General features: G+C 23.3%; 1 protein-coding gene across 1 annotated transcript in view; it reads right to left on the minus strand.

Annotated features, from left to right (window-relative positions):
* LOC142235345 (uncharacterized) overlaps window positions 1-19,769 on the minus strand; it is a 617,569-nt gene that overhangs the window by 396,169 nt on the left and 201,631 nt on the right. The window contains 1 exon segment of the mRNA XM_075306601.1: window positions 17,519-17,644. Coding sequence (XP_075162716.1) covers window positions 17,519-17,644 — 126 coding nt within the window.

The following is a 19,769-nucleotide window of genomic DNA, read 5'->3' on the forward strand; positions in this document are numbered from 1 at the left end:
TGGCCCCACTACAATTTTGTCCTAACATACATACGTATGACCATACGATCCAAAGAAGGAAGAATAATTGAAGTCCATGACCCCACAAGACCACAAAACAATTTCAAAAATTACCTTAACCCCCCACCACATAGATATGTGTGTAGGGAGGTACCAGAAACGATCTTTTGTTCGAAACAATAGAAACTCACTTCACAACAAACAGCCATGGCGAACACAAAGTACAACACAGGATGAACGGCAATCTACACAGGACATTACCTTTATGAAGAGAAAAGCTCTGACAAAAAAACAAAAACTGGAAAACTCTTATGAAATGCCAGACATGAATAGAATGTTGACGTAGAATGTATAGTTTTGCACAAACAAACAATCAGAAAACGAACGAAACATTTGCTCGATCTTGATATCGGGGGCCTTATTGGTAATAAGGCATAATTTGATCAAGTCATGAAACTGAAAAATTACCCAATGTAAGGAACCAAATTGTTAAAACCTATGATTTAAGCTGAGTGCATACACTGAAAAAATATTTACGTAATGTTAAAGATTTTGCAACCTAAATTGTAGGATGCGCAATTTAAAAAATATTAAGTACAAATTTCTTTGAAATAATGAAATTTCAATTAAAATAATGTTTATTATCTTTGCTTCAAAAAAAAAAAATTTAATTAAAGTTAGGACACAAATTCTGAAAATTTGTCATCCTCCTTTAAAGTCGTATGTCTCTGAGCTAAGGCAAATTTTCCTTAACGCAAAGAAAAGCATTTTTGATCTAAGCAAATCGTCAACCTTTTTGTAACCGCTTAGAATTAATATTTACATTTTTGCCAAATGTAAAATCGCTTCGGATTTAGATACAGCTCCAATATATATCTTACCAAAAAACTACCAAAGAAGATTTTGCCAAAATTTTATTTCTATAGAAAATTTTGTCAAAATTTTATTTCTAGGAAACTTTGTCAAAATTTTATTTCCAAAAAAAATTTTCTCAAAATTTTATTTCTATAGAAAATTTTCTTAAAAATTTATTTCTATAGAAAATTTTGTCAAAATTTTATTTCTATAGAAAATTTTGTCAAAATTTTATTTCTATAGAAAATTTTGTCAAAATTTTATTTCTATAGAAAATTTTGTCAAAATTTTATTTCTATAGAAAATTTTGTCAAATTTTATTTCTAGGAAACTGTGTCAAAATTTTATTTCTATAGAAAATTTTCTCAAAATTTTATTTCTATCGAAAATTTTCTTAAAAATTTATTTCTATAGCAAATTTTGTCAAAATTTTATTTCTATAGAACATTTTCTCAAAATTTTATTTCTATGGAAACTTTTGTCAAAATTTTATTTCCATAGAAACTTTTGTCAAAATTTTATTTCTATAGAAAATTTTCTCAAAATTTTATTTCTATAGAAAATTTTCTCAAAATTTTCTTTCTATAGAAAATTTTGTCAAAATTTTATTTCTATGGAAAATTTTGTCAAAATTTTATTTCTATAGAAAATTTTCTCAAAATTTTATTTCTATAGAAAATTTTGTCAATATTTTATTTCTATAGAAAATTTTGTCAAAATTTTATTTCTATAGAAAATTTTGTCAAAATTTTATTTCTATAGAAAATTTTGTCAAAATTTTATTTCTATAGAAAATTTTGTCAAAATTTTATTTCTATAGAAAATTTTGTCAAAATTTTATTTCTATAGAAAATTTTGTCAAAATTTTATTTCTAGGAAACTTTGTCAAAATTTTATTTCTATAGAAAATTTTCTCAAAATTTTATTTCTATAGAAAATTTTCTTAAAAATTTATTTCTATTTCAAATTTTGTCAAAATTTTATTTTTATAGAAAATTTTGTCAAAATTTTATTCGTATAGAAAATTTTGTCAAAATTTTATTTCTATAGAAAATTTTGTCAAAATTTTTCTTTTATACAAATTTTTGTTGCAATTTTATGTCCTTAGAAAATTTTGTCAAAATTTTATTTCTATAGAAAATTTTCTCAAAATTTTATTCCTATAGAAATTTTTCTCAAAATTTTATTTCTATAGAAAATTTTCTCAAAATTTTTATTTCTATAGAAAATTTTCTCAAAATTTTATTTCTATAGAAAATTTTCTCACAATTTTATTTCTATAGAAAATTTTCTCAAAATTTTATTTCTATAGAAAATTTTCTCAAAATTTTATTTCTATACACACAAAAAAAAATTTCTCTGATTCAATCACCAAATTAATTGATCCAATTAATTTTTTAATTGAAATGTCTTCAATCACGAAAATGATAGTATCAATCACAGTTTTAATTGGGCATAGAAAAAATTCTTGATTAAAAAAATTAATTGATTTTTTTCAGCAAAATTCAATTAATTTTTTAATTGATTCAATTAAAAATTTAATTGATGTTGATTGCAAAACGCAATTAATTTATTTTTAATTACTTAGTTAGATTGGCTTAGAGTTTTTATTTGGATTAACAAATGATTGTTTGAAATACATTTTTAATTAAAAAAGTAAAAAAAATCAGCACTTTTTTAACTGAATTAGTCTTCCGAATTTAATTAAAAAGTTAATTGTATCAATTAATTTTTTAATTAAACATTTTAAAAATTTCAATCATTGACTTAATTAACTTAATGTTTCTATCATGATTAAAAAGTTAATTGTATCAATTAATTTATTAATTGAAAAAATTTTCAACTTCAATTAACTTTTTAAATTGGAAATATTTTGGTGATATTTTTTTCTGTGTAGAAAATTTTGTCAAGATTTCATTTCTATAGAAAATTTTGTCAAGATTTTATTTCTATAGAAAATTTTGTCAAAATTTTATTTCTTTAGAAAATTTTGTCAAAATTTTTCTTTTATACAATTTTTTTGTTACAATTTTATTTTGATAGAAAATTTTCTCAAAATTTTATTTCTATACAAAGTTTTCTCAAAATTTTATTTCTATAGAACAGTTTGTCAAAATTTTATTTCTATAGAAAATTATGTCAAAATTTTATTCGTATAGAAAATTTTGTCAAAATTTTATTTGTATGGAAAATGTTCTTAAAAATTTATTTCTATAGAAAGTTTTGTCAAAATTTTTCTTTTATACAAATTTTTGTTACAATTTTGTGTCCCTAGAAAATTTTGTCAAAATTTTTTTTCTATAGAAAATTTTGTCAAAATTTTATTTCTTTAGAAAATTTTGTCAAAATTTTATTTCTATAGAAAATTTTCTCAAAATTTTATTTCTATAGAAAATTTTCTCAAAATTTTATTCCTAGAAAATTTTCTCAAAATTTTATTTCTTTGGAAAATGTTCTCAAAATTTTATTTCTATAGAAAATTTTCTCAAAATTTTATTCCTATAGAAAATTTTCTCAAAATTTTATTTCTATAGAAAATTTTCTCAAAATTTTATTTCTATAGAAAATTTTGTCAAAATTTTATTTCTATAGAAAATTTTGTCAAAATTTTATTTCTTTAGAAAATTTTGTCAAAATTTTATTTCTATAGAAAATTTTCTCAATATTTTATTTCTATAGAAAATTTTCTCAAAATTTTATTCCTATAGAAAATTTTCTCAAAATTTTATTTCTATAGAAAATTTTGTCAAAGTTTTTTTTTCTATTGAAAATTTTGTCAAAATTTTATTTCTATAGAAAATTTTGTCAAAATTTTATTTCTATAGAAAATTTTCTCAAAATTTTAATTCTATAGAAAATTTTGTCAAAATTTTATTTCTATAGAAAATTTTGTCAAAATTTTATTTCGTTAGAGAATTTTCTCAAAATTTTATTTCTATAGAAAATTTTCTCAAAATTTTATTTCTATACAAAATTTTCTCAAAATTTTATTTCTATAGAAACTTTTTTCAAAATTTTATTTCTATGGAAAATTTTCTCAAAATTTTATTTTTATAGAAAATGGTGTCAAAATTTTTCTTTTATACAAATTTTTGTTACAATTTTATTTTGATAGAAAATTTTCTCAAAATTTTATTTCTATAGAAAATTTTCTCAAAATTTTATTTCTATAGAAACTTTTTTCAAAATTTTATTTCCATAGAAACTTTTGTCAAAATTTTATTTCTATAGAAAATTTTGTCAAAATTTTATTCCTCTAGATAATTTTGTCAAAATTTTATTCCTATACAAAATTTTCTCAAAATTTTATTTCTATACAAAGTTTTCTCAAAATTTTATTTCTATAGAAAATTTTGTCAAAATTTTATTTCTATTGAAAATTTTCTCAAAATTTTATTTCTATAGAAAATTTTGTCAAAATTTTATTCCTATAGAAAATTTTCTCAAAATTTTATTTCTATACAAAGTTTTGTCAAAATTTTATTTCTATAGAAAATTTTGTCAAAATTTTATTTCTATAGAAAATTTTGTCAAAATTTTATACGTTTAGAAAATTTTCTCACAATTTTATTTCTATATAAAATTTTCTCAAAATTTTATTCCTATAGAAAATTTTCTCAAAATTTTATTTTTATAGAAAATTTTTTCAAAACTTTATTTCTATAGAAAATTTTGTCAAAATTTTATTTCTATAGAAAATTTTGTCAAGATTTTATTTCTATAGAAAATTTTGTCAAAATTTTATTTCTTTAGAAAATTTTGTCAAAATTTTATTTCTATAGAAAATTTTGTCAAAATTTTTCTTTTATACAATTTTTTGTTACAATTTTTCTTTTATACAATTTTTTGTTACAATTTTATTTTGATAGAAAATTTTCTCAAAATTTTATTTCTATGGAAATATTTCTCAAAATTTTATTTTTATAGAAAATGTTGTCAAAATTTTTCTTTTATACAAATTTTTGTTACAATTTTATTTTGATAGAAATTTTTCTCAAAATTTTATTTCTATAGAAAATTTTCTCAAAATTTTATTTCTATAGAAAATTTTCTCAAAATTTTATTTCTATAGAAACTTTTTTCAAAATTTTATTTTCATAGAAACTTTTGTCAAAATTTTATTTCTATAGAAAATTTTCTCAAAATTTTATTTCTATGGAAAATTTTCTCAAAATTGTATTTCTATAGAAAATTTTGTCAAAATTTTTCTTTTATAAACAATTTTGTTAAAATTTTATTTTGATAGAAAATTTCCCCAAAATGTTATTTCTATAGAAAATTTTGTCAATATTTTAGATTTATAGAAAATGTTGTCAAAGTTTACTTATAAAAAAAATTTGTTAACATTTATTTTCTATACAAAATTCTGTTAAAATTTTATTGCTAAAGATCATTTTATTGGTATCGAATTTTATTGTTATAGAAAATTTTCTCACACTTTTATTTCCATATAAAATTTTCTCAAAATTTTTTCCAAATTTTATTTCTATAGAAAATTTTGTCAACATTTTATTTCTATAGAAAATTTTGTCAAAATTTTATTTCTATAGAAAATTTATTAGGTTCATTTTTTAAAGAATCTACCACAACATCAAGTATTCTACCAACCAACCAAACAATAAAAAATCCACCATTTTTGCTACAATTCTACCAACTGTGGCAACCGTGCTTGCAATGCCAGACTTTCCACAAAACAGATGAGATTAAGATAAGGCTCCGAGTTGTATAAATGTCGGCCGATTTGACCGAATAATATCTCACAAGCCACAGTTGACCACCTATCTTGGCGAGATCTAGTCAATATCGTTGTAAAATCGCCGTCACTATGTAGTTAAAATTGTAAAAATACCTCAAATTGTACTATTGTCTAATTCAAATGTAACGGCCTATAAATCATAAATGAACTTTTCAACACTAAACCCCGTCTTCAAGGCGTCTTGGCTATTATCCAAGGCCACATATTTTGGCCATACAATCCTTCTCTGTACTCTTGCTTAAATATTCGTATGCCCTTGTCTAAGTTGCCAGTAATATTGGCAGTCAAAAACAAATGCTTAGACAAAATTCTTCTCATATGCCACATAAAGCATGAATTGGGGTTTGGTCGTTGTGATATTGTGTTCTTCTTCTTCTTCTGCTTCTCCATATTCGGGTTGGTTGCTGCTGGTAGTGTAACCACATACTTTCTTGCAATATTCTTTAACAATAATAGCTACCTACACGCAAAGAAAAAAAACGTTTGGAAAACGTGTACCGAAAACGTTTTTCTTTTGTTAGAGTTTTTTGAATTGCTTCGAAAATTTTAAACTTTTATCACCAACAAAATTCGTTTGTTACAAAATTTTTATTTTTTCAATAAAAAAAGTTATTTTTGAAATAACAACACAGTCCATTTCGTTTATATCAAACACTGTTCTTTTCTGACTTTAGGTCTTTAATAAGACACATTTTACAGTTCAAAATTTAATATAGTACAATGTAATGTTGAACATTTTTTCGGAATCTTCCGAATATATCTGGAATATATGTAAAAAAAATAACAAAAGCAAAAAAAAAAACTTTGGCCGAAGCAGGGATCGAACCCACGACCCTTGGCATGAGAGTCGGACGTAGCTACCACTGCTCCACGGTGCCAAACTAAATGTTTGTTTCTGTTAAATAAACTTTGTTTATTCGGTTCGTGGGCGCCGCAAGCTATGCTATATAAATATAACTTATATGGATATTTATCTATTGATGACCATAACAGGTACATAGCTCAGTGGTTAGTGTGTTGGCTTACAATGTGCATGGTCCGCGGTTCGATTCTCCGTCCAGGCGAAAGGTAAAAAAAATTTTAAAAATTAATAAAATCGTATAATTTCTTCTACATTATTGGTATTACAGGAAAAGGTGTTAAGAACTAAATATCCTCGTGGATGTGAGAAAGATGTGAGGGACAATGCAATTAGCAAGAAAATAATGTTTTTTTTTTGAGCTAGTCTTTATGAAATTGTTTTTACATCCTGGAAAAGAATAAACGTTTATCACAAAAAGTATATACTTTTCTTCCAAATACACTTCCTTACAGCGAAAAGCAAATGAGAAACGAACTTTGTTTGTCTAAAATTTCGTTTGGGAGGAAAGAATTATTTTTTTGCGTGTACCTCTTCCTACTGCACTCTTGTGTATTTGTTTGTCATACACTCTCTCTCTCTCCCTCACACTCTCTTTCATATATCATTTTCAGGAAAACAATTGTTATTATGAAGCATAAAGCTATGCTTTATGTGGCGATTTTCATAGAAATCTTAAAGCGAATATTTATAGGGAGCGAGTAAATGTGTGTGAGTATGAGAGTTGTTCATGCTACCGTAAAGTCTCTCATATTAGAGCTCACATAAAAGCTTATAAATATAGTTCTTATGATAATGTGCGGCTGTGTGTATTGGTATGCCACATTAACAATGTTACAAAGGTCTGGCTTGCATAGAACCATAACCACCATCAGCACCATCAATATAACAAAGAAACACTCCACAAATGAATCGCATACAGGATGACTGTTATGTATTGGAACCAACTTCAGGTTGCTATCATTTTTAAAACAGTGACAGTTAATTTTATTAGTTACAAGCTTAGAAACTCATTTTAATCTATTGCATGTAGAAATAAAGTTATTCGTGATGCAACTCAAGCGTGATAATGGGTTTGCTTTATATTTGAAAAGCCCAATTTTATCGGAGTCCTCGACATAGTAGTAGAATATTGGCTCGTGAGCTGAACATATCGCGAGATCGGATGCAACACATATTTGAAAAAGAGCTTGGACTAAAGCCATTGAAGTTCCAAAAGGTGCAAGAGCTTACCGATATACAAAAAAAGTTAGACTGGAAAGAACCAAGGAGATAGTCCGAAAGTGGTCAATTAACGAATTTGGTTTTCTCCGAGGAGAAGCCATTGTAAATGGAGCAGTTTGTGAACAAACAAAATAAATATCACCAGCGTTACTTAGAGGGAATAATACACCGCTGAATTTTTTGGTCCAAACTAAAGGCAATTTTTGGGTGTATAAATATCCCTTTTTCACAATTTTATTTCTATAGAAAATTTTGTGAAAATTTTATTTCTACAGAATTTTTTTTTTTTAAAACTTTATTTCTATAGAAAATCTTAACCAAAATTTTATTTCTATCGAACATTTTGTTAAAATTTTATTTCAATAGAAAATTTTGTAAACATTTAATTTCTATCGCAAATTTTGTAAACATTTTATTTCTATCGCAAATTTTGTAAAAATTTTATTTCTATAGAAAATTTTGTCAAAATTTTATTTCTATAGAAAATTTTGTCAAAATTTTATTTCTAAAGAAAATTTTTTCAAAATTTTATTTCTAAAGACAATTTTGGCAAAATTTTATTTCTATGGAAAATTTTTTCAAAATTTATTTCTGTCGAAAATTTATCAAATTTTTTCTTTCTATAGAAAATCTTGTTAACATTTTCTTTCTGTACGAACATTTGTCAAAATTTTATTTCTATAGAAAATTTTGTCAATGTTTGATTTCTATAGAATATTTTGTCAAAATTCTATTTCTATAAAAAATTTTGTCAAAATTTTATTTCTATCGCAAATTTATTCAAAATTTTATTTCTATAGAAAAATTTCCCAAAATTTGATTTTGGTAGGAAATTTTGTAAATATTTTATATTTATAGAATATTTTACCAAAATTTTATTTTATAGAAAATTTTGTCAACTTTTTATTTCTATAGAAATTTTTGTCACAAATTTAATTCTATAGAAAATTTTTTCAAAATTTTATTTCTATAGAAAATATAGAAAATTTTATTTCTATAGAAAATTTTGTCAAAATTTTATTTCTATCGCAAATTTTTTCAAAATTTTATTTCTATAGAAAAATTTCCAAAAATTTGATTTTGGTAAGAAATTTTGTAAAGATTTTATTTTTATAGAATATTTTACCAAAATTTTTGTTTTATAGAAAAGTGTGTAAAATTTTTATTTCTATAGAAAATGTTGTCAAAATTTTATTTCTATATAAATTTTCGTCAAAAATCTAATTCTATAGAACATTTTTTCAAAATTTTATTTCTGTAGAAAATTTTGTCAAAATTTTAATTCTGTAGAAAATTTTGTCAAATTTTTCTCTCTATAGAAAATCTTGTCAACATTTTCTTTCAGTAGGAAAATTTGTCAAAATTTAACTTTATAGAAATTTTTTTCAAAGTTTGATTTCTATAGAATATTTTGTCAAAATTTTATTTCTATAGAAAATTTTGTCAATGTTTTATTCCTATAGAATATTTTGTTAACATTTTATTTCTATAGAAAATTTTGTCTATGTCTGATTTCTATAGAATATTTTGTCAAAATTTTATTTCTATCGCAAATTTTGTCAAAGTTTTACTTCTATCGCAAATTTTGTCAAAATTTTATTTCTATAGAAAAATTTCCCAAAATTTGATTTTGGTAGGAAATTTTGTAAAAATTTTATTTTTATAGAATATTTTACCAAAATTTTATTTTTCGGAAAACTTTGTCAAATTTTTATTTCTATAGAAAATGTTGTCAAAATTTTTATTTCTATAAAAATTTTTATCAAAAATTTAATTCTATAGAACATTTTTTCAAAATTTTATTTCTATAGAAAATGTTGTCAAAATTTTAATTCTGTAAAATTTTGTCAAATTTTTCATTCTATAGAAAATCTTGTCAACATTTTCTTTCTGTAGGAAAATGTATCAAAATTTTATTTCTATAGAAAATTTTGTCAAATTTTGATTTCTATAGAATATTTTGTCAAAATTTTATTTCTAGAGAAAATTTTGTCAAATTTTTATTTCTATAGAATACTTTGTCAAAATTTTATTTCTGTAAAAAAATTGTTAAAATTTTATTACTATAGAAATTTTTTCCAAATTTTGATTTTTATACGAAATTTTGTTTTTATAGAATATTTTACCAAAGTTTTATTTTATAGAAAATTTTGTCAAATTTTTTTTTCTATAGAAAATTTTGTCAAAAAATTTTTTTTCTATAGAAAATTTTGTCAAAATTTTATTTCTATAAAAAATTTTGTCAAAATTATATTTCATTAAAAAATGTTGTCATAATTTTATTTCTATAGAAAATTTTGTCAAAATTTTATTTCTATAGAAAGTTTTGTCAAAATTGTTTTGTAAAATTGAAAATTTTGTCAAAATTTTAGTTCTGTAGAAATTTTTGTCAAAAAATTTTATTTCTAATATATCCATCATTCTATGGTGGAGAATATGCAAAAAAAAAAAAAATAAAAAATTTAATGCTTTACTTTGTTGCATTACATACCACCCACTCTATATAAACCACACGATTACATATAATTCCCAACAAAACTCAAGATTACTATAATAGAAATTGTTTGTTGTTTTTTTTTCCAAAAAAAAACCAACAATTTTGTTTTAACACTGTAGTCCTTTTGGTTTTACAAGAATTGATTTCAGTTTTGTATGGAGTTGAGTTTTATGTTCTCGATTTGGTTCTTTGGCAGTAACACTTCATTTATAAATGTACCATCACCTTATATATGTAGCCATACTGAAATTCATTGGACCATATAAACTATCGAAATAGGATTGTATCGTTTTTGTGTGTGTGTGTGTTGTTACTCATGAGTAAGGGTAAGAAACTTGGTATGATGGTGATACTATTGGTATTATTGGAAATGGCAACAAAAACACAATTTAATATAAGGGTTCAATAGACCCAAAGGAAAAAGCCATTGTCTGCATATGCAATTAACGTTAGACGAGTATTATCGTATGATTATAATGGCCAAGATAGGTAATAATTGACAGAGTGGCTTAGTTGTTTTCGCCCCTCGTCCAAGGCATACAAATGGCGAAAATCGAATTTTCCAACCAATCGATTTCATCATAAAAATAAGGATTCCCCCTATAAAATGTAAATGTAATTTGGATCAAGGGGAAATTGGCAGACAATATAATGATGTTCGTCTGTCCATCTGTCCGTGGAGTTCAATAAAAAACTATTGACCTAAAATAAAAGACAATGCAACCTCTATTTTAGGATAAGCAAATTGTACAGTATAAAACCTTTTCAAAATTTTATTTCTACAGAAAATTATGTCAAAATTGTATTTCTTTAGAGAGTTTTGTCCAAACACCCAGAAAGAGACGAGATAGATACATGGTGCCTTTGACAAAAATGCTCAAGGTGGGATCCTGAGTCGATATAGCCATGTCCGTCTGTCTGTGAACAAAGTCTAAGTCCCAGTTTTAGTCAAATCGACTTCAAGTTTGACACAAGTATGTGTTTTGGATCAAAATAGAGCACTATTGGTTTTGGAATAAATCGGTTCAGATTTGGATATAGCCCCCATATATATCTTTCGCACTGATGGGCCCAGAAGCCAGAGTTTTACCTTAATTTGTTTAAAATTTTCCCCAAGAAGAACAATTAGTACTATAGTTAAGTGAGCCAAATTTTATTGAAATCGGATCAGATTTAGATAAAGCTCCCATATATATTTTTCGCCCGATATGGACTTATATGGTTCCAGAAGCCAGAGTTTTACCCCAATTTGGTTGATATCTTTCTTCCGATACGCACTTATATGACCCCAGAGAGTAGGACTAACATTCTTGCTAGTTATGCCAAATTTGGTTAAAATCGGTTCAGTTTAAGGTTAACTCCCATACATATTTTCCACCCGATTTACATTCATATGACCACGAAGGCCAAAGTTTCATTTCGAAAATTTTGATATTTTGCACTGAGAGTGCAGTTAAAATTTTAGCAAATGTATGTCAAATTTTATCAAAATCGGCTCAACAATTAGACAAAGCCCCATACATATGTGTTCTTCCGATTTTAGCAAATATGACCAATGTACCAACATTTTCCTTGTAAAATCGTCACTACTAATTCGAAGACTCGCAAAAATGATTCAAATTTACGTATTCTCGAATTCGTATGTATCAAATGATAAATCATAAATGCAGACTTGAGAAATTTAATGCAATTTTAATATTACAATATTTTTTTACTAACTTTGTGGCCCGTCCCGGTCATTAACCAATTTAAATTTTAGTCTAGGGATCTTGTAATTCTATAGAAACTTAAAAATGTTATTTCTATAAAAAATTTTGTCAAAATTTTATTTCTATAGAACATTTTTTCAAAATTTTATTTCTATAGAAAATGTTGTCGAAATTTTATTTCTATAGAAAATTTTGTCAAAATTTTGCTTTTATAAGAAAATTTTCCCAAAATTTTATTCCAGTAAAAAAATTTGCATAAATTTTATTTCTAAAGGAAATACGGTCTAAGTTTTATTCTATAGAAAAAAAATTTCAAAATTTTGTATCTATAGAAAATTTTGTCAACATTTTATCCTATCGAAAATTTTATTTTTAAAATTTTATTCCAGTAGAAAATTTTGTCAAAATATTATTTCTATATAAAATTTTGTCAAAATATTATTTCTATAGACAATTTTGTCAAAATATTATTTCTATAGAAAATTTTGTTAATATTTTATTTATTTGTTTTGTTTTGTTATTGTTGGTTTTGTTCTTTAAGCATTGTTGTTGTTTTTTATTGCAGCTTATGTATGGTTTACATTGACTAAACTACAAGAGTAGCTTAACCAACAGAGGAAAAGAATGTTTGTCAAATTTATTTGGGCAAAGCCCTATAGACTGCAAGATGGTTGGATGGACGCACGTTTCGGAATTACCACATTCCTCATCAGCATCCTCTACTTGCAGCAAAACTATCAACCAATTATCAGAATAAATTCAGGCAGTTTATTAAACCCAACAAAAACCACACTTGAACCCTCCGAAAAAAGGTTTTACATTGATAGCCGGCTTATGCCGAAATAAATTCGAAACAAACATATCTCTTTTCCTATGCCACTGTCAAATCATCGATTTGAATTCAAAATAAACCCAGCCATGTGAATTCAAATCGATGATTTGACAGTGGCATAGGAAAAGAGATATGTTTGTTTCGAATTTATTTCGGCATAAGCCGGCTATCAATGCAGAAAATTTTCAAATTCAAATTTTCATTTCTATAGAAAATTTTATCAAAATCTCATGTCTATAGAAATTTTTTTTTTAATATTTTATTTCTATAAAAAATTGTCTCAAAATTGTATTTTTATAGAAAAATTTTCCAAAACTTTTTTTCTGCAGAAACTTATCAAATTCAAATTTTCATTTCTATAGAAAATTTTATTAAAATTTCATTTCTCAAAAAAATTTCTCAAAATTTTATTTCTAGAGAAAATTTTGTCAAAATTTTATTTCTATAGGAAATTTTGTCAAAATTTTATTTCTATAGAAAATTTTGTCAAAATTTTATTTCTACAGAAAATTTTGTCAAAATTTTATTTCTATAGAAAATGTTGTCAAAATTATATTTCTATAAAAAATTTTGTCAAAATTTAATTTCTATAGGAAATTTTGTCAAAATTTTATTTCTATAGAAAATTTTGACAAAAATTTTATTTCTATAGAAAATTTTATTTTTATAGAAAATTTTGTCAAAATTTTATTTCTATAGAAAATTTTGTTAAAATTTTATTTCTATAGAAAATTTTATGCAAATATTATTTCTATAGGAAATTTTGTCAAAATTTCATTTCTATAGAAGTTTTTGTCAAAATTTTATTTGTAAAGAAAATCTTGTCAAAATTTTATTTCTATAGAAAATTTTATTTTTATAGAAAATTTTGTTAAAATTTTATTTCTATAGAAAATTTTGTGCAAATTTTATTTCTATAGGAAATTTTGTCAAAATTTTATTTCTATAGAAAATGTTGTCAAAATTATATTTCTATAGAAAATGTTGTCAAAATTATATTTCTATAGAAAATTTTGTCAAAATTATATTTCTATAGAAAATTTTGTCAAAATTTTATTTCTATAGAAAATTTTGTCAAAATTTTATTTCTATAGAAAATTTTGTTAAAATTTGATTTCTGTAGAAAATTTTGTGAAAATTTTATTACTATAGAAATTTTGACAATATTTTATTTCTATAGAAAATTTTATTTTTATAGAAAATTTTGTCAAAAAATTATATCTATAGAAAATTTTGTTAAAATTTTATTTCTATAAAAAATTTTGTACAAATTTTATTTCTATAGGAAATTTTATCACAATTTTATTTCTATAAAAAATTTTGTCAAAATTTTATTTCCGTAGAAAATTTTGTGAAAATTTTATTTGTATAGAAATTTTTGTCAAAATTTTATTTCTATAGAAAATTTTGTCAAAATTTTATTTCTATAGGCAATTTTGTCAAAGTTTTATTTCTAAAGAAAATTTTGTGCAAACTTTATTTCTATAGAAAATTTTGTCAATATTTTATTTCTATAGAAATTTTTGTCAAAATTTTATTTGTATAGAAAATGTTGTCAAAATTTTATTTCCATAGGAAATTTTGTCAAAATTTTATTTCTATAGAAAATTTAGACAAAATTTTATTTCTATAAGAAATTTTGTCAAAATTTTATTTCTATAGAAAATTTTGTCAAAATTTTATTTCTAGAGAAAATTTTGTTAAAATTTTATTTCTATAGAAAATTTTGTGCAAATTTTATTTATATAGGGAATTTTGTCAAAATTTTATTTCTATAGAAAATTTTGTCAAAATTTTATTTCTATAGGCAATTTTGTCAAAGTTTTATTTCTATAGTAAATTTTGTCAAACTTTTATTTTTATAGAAAATTTTGTCAAAATTTTATTTCTATAGGCAATTTTGTCAAAGTTTTATTTCTATAGAAAATTTTTTCAAAATTTTATTTCTATAGAAAATTTTGTGCAAATTTTATTTCTATAGGAAATTTTGTCAAAATTTTATTTCTATAGAAAATGTTGTCAAAATTATATTTCTATAGAAAATGTTGTCAAAATTATATTTCTATAGAAAATTTTGTCAAAATTATATTTCTATAGAAAATTTTGTCAAAATTTTATTTCTATAGAAAATTTTGTCAAAATTTTATTTCTATAGAAAATTTTGTTAAAATTTGATTTCTGTAGAAAATTTTGTGAAAATTTTATTACTATAGAAATTTTGACAATATTTTATTTCTATAGAAAATTTTATTTTTATAGAAAATTTTGTCAAAAAATTATATCTACAGAAAATTTTGTTAAAATTTTATTTCTATAAAAAATTTTGTACAAATTTTATTTCTATAGGAAATTTTGTCACAATTTCATTTCTATAAAAAATTTTGTCAAAATTTTATTTCTGTAGAAAATTTTGTGAAAATTTTATTTGTATAGAAATTTTTGTCAAAATTTTATTTCTATAGAAAATTTTGTCAAAATTTTATTTCTATAGGCAATTTTGTCAAAGTTTTATTTCTAAAGAAAATTTTGTGCAAATTTTATTTCTATAGAAAATTTTGTCAATATTTTATTTCTATAGAAATTTTTGTCAAAATTTTATTTGTATAGAAATGTTGTCAAAATTTTATTTCTATAGGAAATTTTGTCAAAATTTTATTTCTATAGAAAATTTAGACAAAATTTTATTTCTATAAGAAATTTTGTCAAAATTTTATTTCTATAGAAAATTTTGTCAAAATTTTATTTCTAGAGAAAATTTTGTTAAAATTTTATTTCTATAGAAAATTTTGTGCAAATTTTATTTATATAGGGAATTTTGTCAAAATTTTATTTCTATAGAAAATTTTGTCAAAATTTTATTTCTATAGGCAATTTTGTCAAAGTTTTATTTCTATAGTAAAGTTTGTCAAACTTTTATTTTTATAGAAAATTTTGTCAAAATTTTATTTCTATAGGCAATTTTGTCAAAGTTTTATTTCTATAGAAAATTTTTTCAAAATTTTATTTCTATAGAAAATTTTGTGCAAATTTTATTTCTATAGGAAATTTTGTCAAAATTTTATTTCTATAGAAAATGTTGTCAAAATTATATTTCTATAGAAAATGTTGTCAAAATTATATTTCTATAGAAAATTTTGTCAAAATTATATTTCTATAGAAAATTTTGTCAAAATTTTATTTCTATAGAAAATTTTGTCAAAATTTTATTTCTATAGAAAATTTTGTTAAAATTTGATTTCTGTAGAAAATTTTGTGAAAATGTTATTACTATAGAAATTTTGACAATATTTTATTTCTATAGAAAATTTTATTTTTATAGAAAATTTTGTCAAAAATTATATCTATAGAAAATTTTGTTAAAATTTTATTTCTATAAAAAATTTTGTACAAATTTTATTTCTATAGGAAATTTTGTCACAATTTCATTTCTATAAAAAATTTTGTCAAAATTTTATTTCTGTAGAAAATTTTGTCACAATTTTATTTGTATAGAAATTTTTGTCAAAATTTTATTTCTATAGAAAATTTTGTCAAAATTTTATTTCTATAGGCAATTTTGTCAAAGTTTTATTTCTAAAGAAAATTTTGTGCGAATTTTATTTCTATAGAAAATTTTGTCAATATTTTATTTCTATAGAAATTTTTGTCAAAATTTTATTTGTATAGAAAATGTTGTCAAAATTTTACTTCTATAGGAAATTTTGTCAAAATTTTATTTCTATAGGAAATTTTGTCAAAATTTTATTTCTATAGAAAATTTTGACAAAATTTTATTTCTATAAGAAATTTTGTCAAAATTTTATTTCTATAGAAAATTTTGTCAATATTTTATTTCTAGAGAAAATTTTGTTAAAATTTTATTTCTATAGAAAATTTTGTGCAAATTTTATTTATATAGGGAATTTTGTCAAAATTTTATTTCTATAGAAAATTTTGTCAAAATTTTATTTCTATAGGCAATTTTGTCAAAGTTTTATTTCTATAGAAAATTTTGTCAAACTTTTATTTGTATAGAAAATTTTGTCAAAATTTTATTTCTATAGGCAATTTTGTCAAAGTTTTATTTCTATAGAAATTTTTTTCAAAATGTTATTTCTATAGAAAATTTTGTCAAAATTGTATTTCTATAGAAAATTTTGTTAAAATTTTACATCTATAGAAAATTTTGTGCAAATTTTATTTCTATAGGAAATTTTGTCAAAATTTTATTTCTATAGAAATTTTTGACAAAATTTTATTTCTATAGAAAATGTTGTCAAAATTTTATTTCTATAGAAAATTTTATCAAAATTGTATTTCAATAGAAAATTTTCTCTAAATTTTGTTTCTACAAAAATTTGTATGGTACCTTTTAGTAGGAGCGGAATATTTTGCAAAATCTACCAAAACATCAAGAATTCTACCAATCCGCCAAACAATAAAAAATCTAAAATTTTGGTAGAATTGCATTACTTATCAGCCACAGTGTAAACTATGCATATTTCCAAGAAAAAAATTGAGATATCTTCATCAAATTTAAATGTAAAAACTATTCGAATGTTGGACAGAGTTCCCCATTCCTTAAGTTGAAGCTGATAGAAAATTTCTTTTACTAAATATTTACATACATTTTTTTGCTACGTTTTTCCTAAGAGTTTATTTATTTGTTTAAGAGTTTCGTTTTTTTTTTTTGCAAGCTTTTAATTTGGTTTTATCTTCTGGGTATTTTATTTGTAGTTCTTTTTCATTTGCTCTCCCTTTGTGTGGAATTGAGAAGTGTTTGAATATTTCATTGATGTTGGCTTACCTGCATAAAACCTTCTGGACACCCTGGTAATTCACCCGTGGGACTTAGACTTGTCTCATAGCCATCGACATCTGTATCGACCATACCCTCATCAAAGCGACCAACTGTGAAACTGTCAAATATTATCTGAAAGACATAAAAAAAAGAAGGGAGTGAAAAAAAAATACAAATAAAATTGTCTTTTTTGTTGAAATAAAATTGTTGGAAAATTCTTTTTAGATTTTTTTCTTATTGTTTGCCAATCATTTATTTGCAGCCAATATATAGCAAAAGTTCTTTTTATACCCACCACCATAGGATGGGGGGTATACTAGCTTTGTCATTCCGTTTGTAGCACATCGAAATATTGCTCTAAGACCCCATAAAGTATAAATATTCTGGGTCGTGGTGAAATTCTGAGTCGATCTAAGCATGTCCGTCCGTCCGTCCGTCTGTTGAAATCACGCTAACTTCCGAACGAAACAAGCTATCGACTTGAAACTTGGCTCAACTAGTTGTTATTGACGTAGGTCGGATGGTATTGCAAATGGGCTATATCGGTCCACTTGTACGTATAGCCCCCATATAAACGGACCTCCAAATTTGGCTTGCGAATCCTGTAAGAGAAGCAAATTTCATCCGATCCGGCTGAAATTTGGTACATGTTGTAAGTATATGGTCTCTAACAACCATGCACAAATTGGTCCATATCGGTCCACAATTATATATAGCCCCCATATAAATCGATCCCCAGATTTGGCTTGCGGAGCCTCTAAGAGAAGCAAATATCATCCGATCCGGTTGAAATTTGGAACGTGGTGTTAGTATATGGTCTCTAATAACCATGTACAAATTGGGCCATATCGGTCCATAATTATATATAGCACCCATATTAATCGATCCCAAGATTTGTCCTCCGGAGCCTTTTGGAGAAGCAAAATTCATCCGATCCGGCTGAAATTTGGAACATGGTGTTGGTATATGGTCTCTAACAACTATGCAAAAATTGGTCTATATCGGTCTATAATTATATATAGCCCCAATATAAACCGATCCCCAGATTTGTCCTCCGGAGCCTTTTGGAGAAGCAAAATTCATCCGATCCGGTTGAAATTTGGTACGTCCATTGGTCCATATCGGTTCATCATAATGGTTGCCACTCGAGCCAAAAATAATCTACCAAAATTTTATTCTATAGAAAATTTTGTCAAAATTTTTGTTCTATAGAAAATGTTGTCGAAATTTTATTTCTATAGAAAATTTTGTCAAAATTTTATTTCTATAGAAAATTTTGCCAAAATTTTATTTCTATAAAAAATTTTGTCCAAATTTTATTTTTATAGAAATTTTTGTCAAAATTTTATTTCTATAGAAAATTTTGTCAAAATTTTATTTCTATAGAAAATTTTGTCAAAATTTCATTTCTATAGAAAATTTTGTCAAAATTTCATTTCTATAGAAAATTTTGTCCAAATTTTATTTCTATGGAAATTTTTGTCAAAATTTTATCTCTATAGAAAATTTTGTCAAAATTTTATTTCTATAGAAAATTTTGTCAAAATTTTATTTTAATAGATTTTTTTTTAAATTGTATTTCTATAGAAAATTTTGTCAAAATTTTATCTCTATAGAAAATATTGCCAAAATTTTATCTCTATAGAAAATTTTGCGAAAATTTTATTTCTATAGAAAATTTTGTCAAAATTTTATTTCTAAGAAAATTTTGTCAAAATTTTATCTCTATAGAAAATTTTAGCAAAATTTTATTTCTATAGAAAATTTTGACAACATTTTATTTCTATAGAAAATTTTGTTAAAATTTTATTTCTATAGAAAATTTTGTCCCAATTTTACTTCTATAGAAAATGTTGTCAAAATTTTATTGCTATAGAAACTTTTATCACAATTTTATTTCTATAAAAAATTTTGTGAAACTTAATTATATACGTATTTAATCGGCCTTTTCTAGTTTAATATATACTACGTATGGACTACCTTGCAATTTAGAAGACGGTGTTAGGAAGTTTTAAGATACCTTGCCATCGGCAAGTGTTACCTCAAACCAAGTAATTGGATTGTGGATGACAGTCTTCAGTAGAAGTTTCTACGCAATCCATGGTGGCGGGTACATAAGCTTCGGCCTGGCCGAACTTACGGCCCTATATACTTGTTTTGCATTTGTTTGGTCATGAATAATAAAAAGACCAATATTTCTTGCTCATTGATTCGTTTGAAACCTGTGTCAATTAAAGCATATTTGTTTTGGTCTTTC

Source organism: Haematobia irritans, chromosome 4, assembly GCF_050003625.1.
Source record: "Haematobia irritans isolate KBUSLIRL chromosome 4, ASM5000362v1, whole genome shotgun sequence".
Classification (NCBI taxonomy): domain Eukaryota; kingdom Metazoa; phylum Arthropoda; class Insecta; order Diptera; family Muscidae; genus Haematobia; species Haematobia irritans.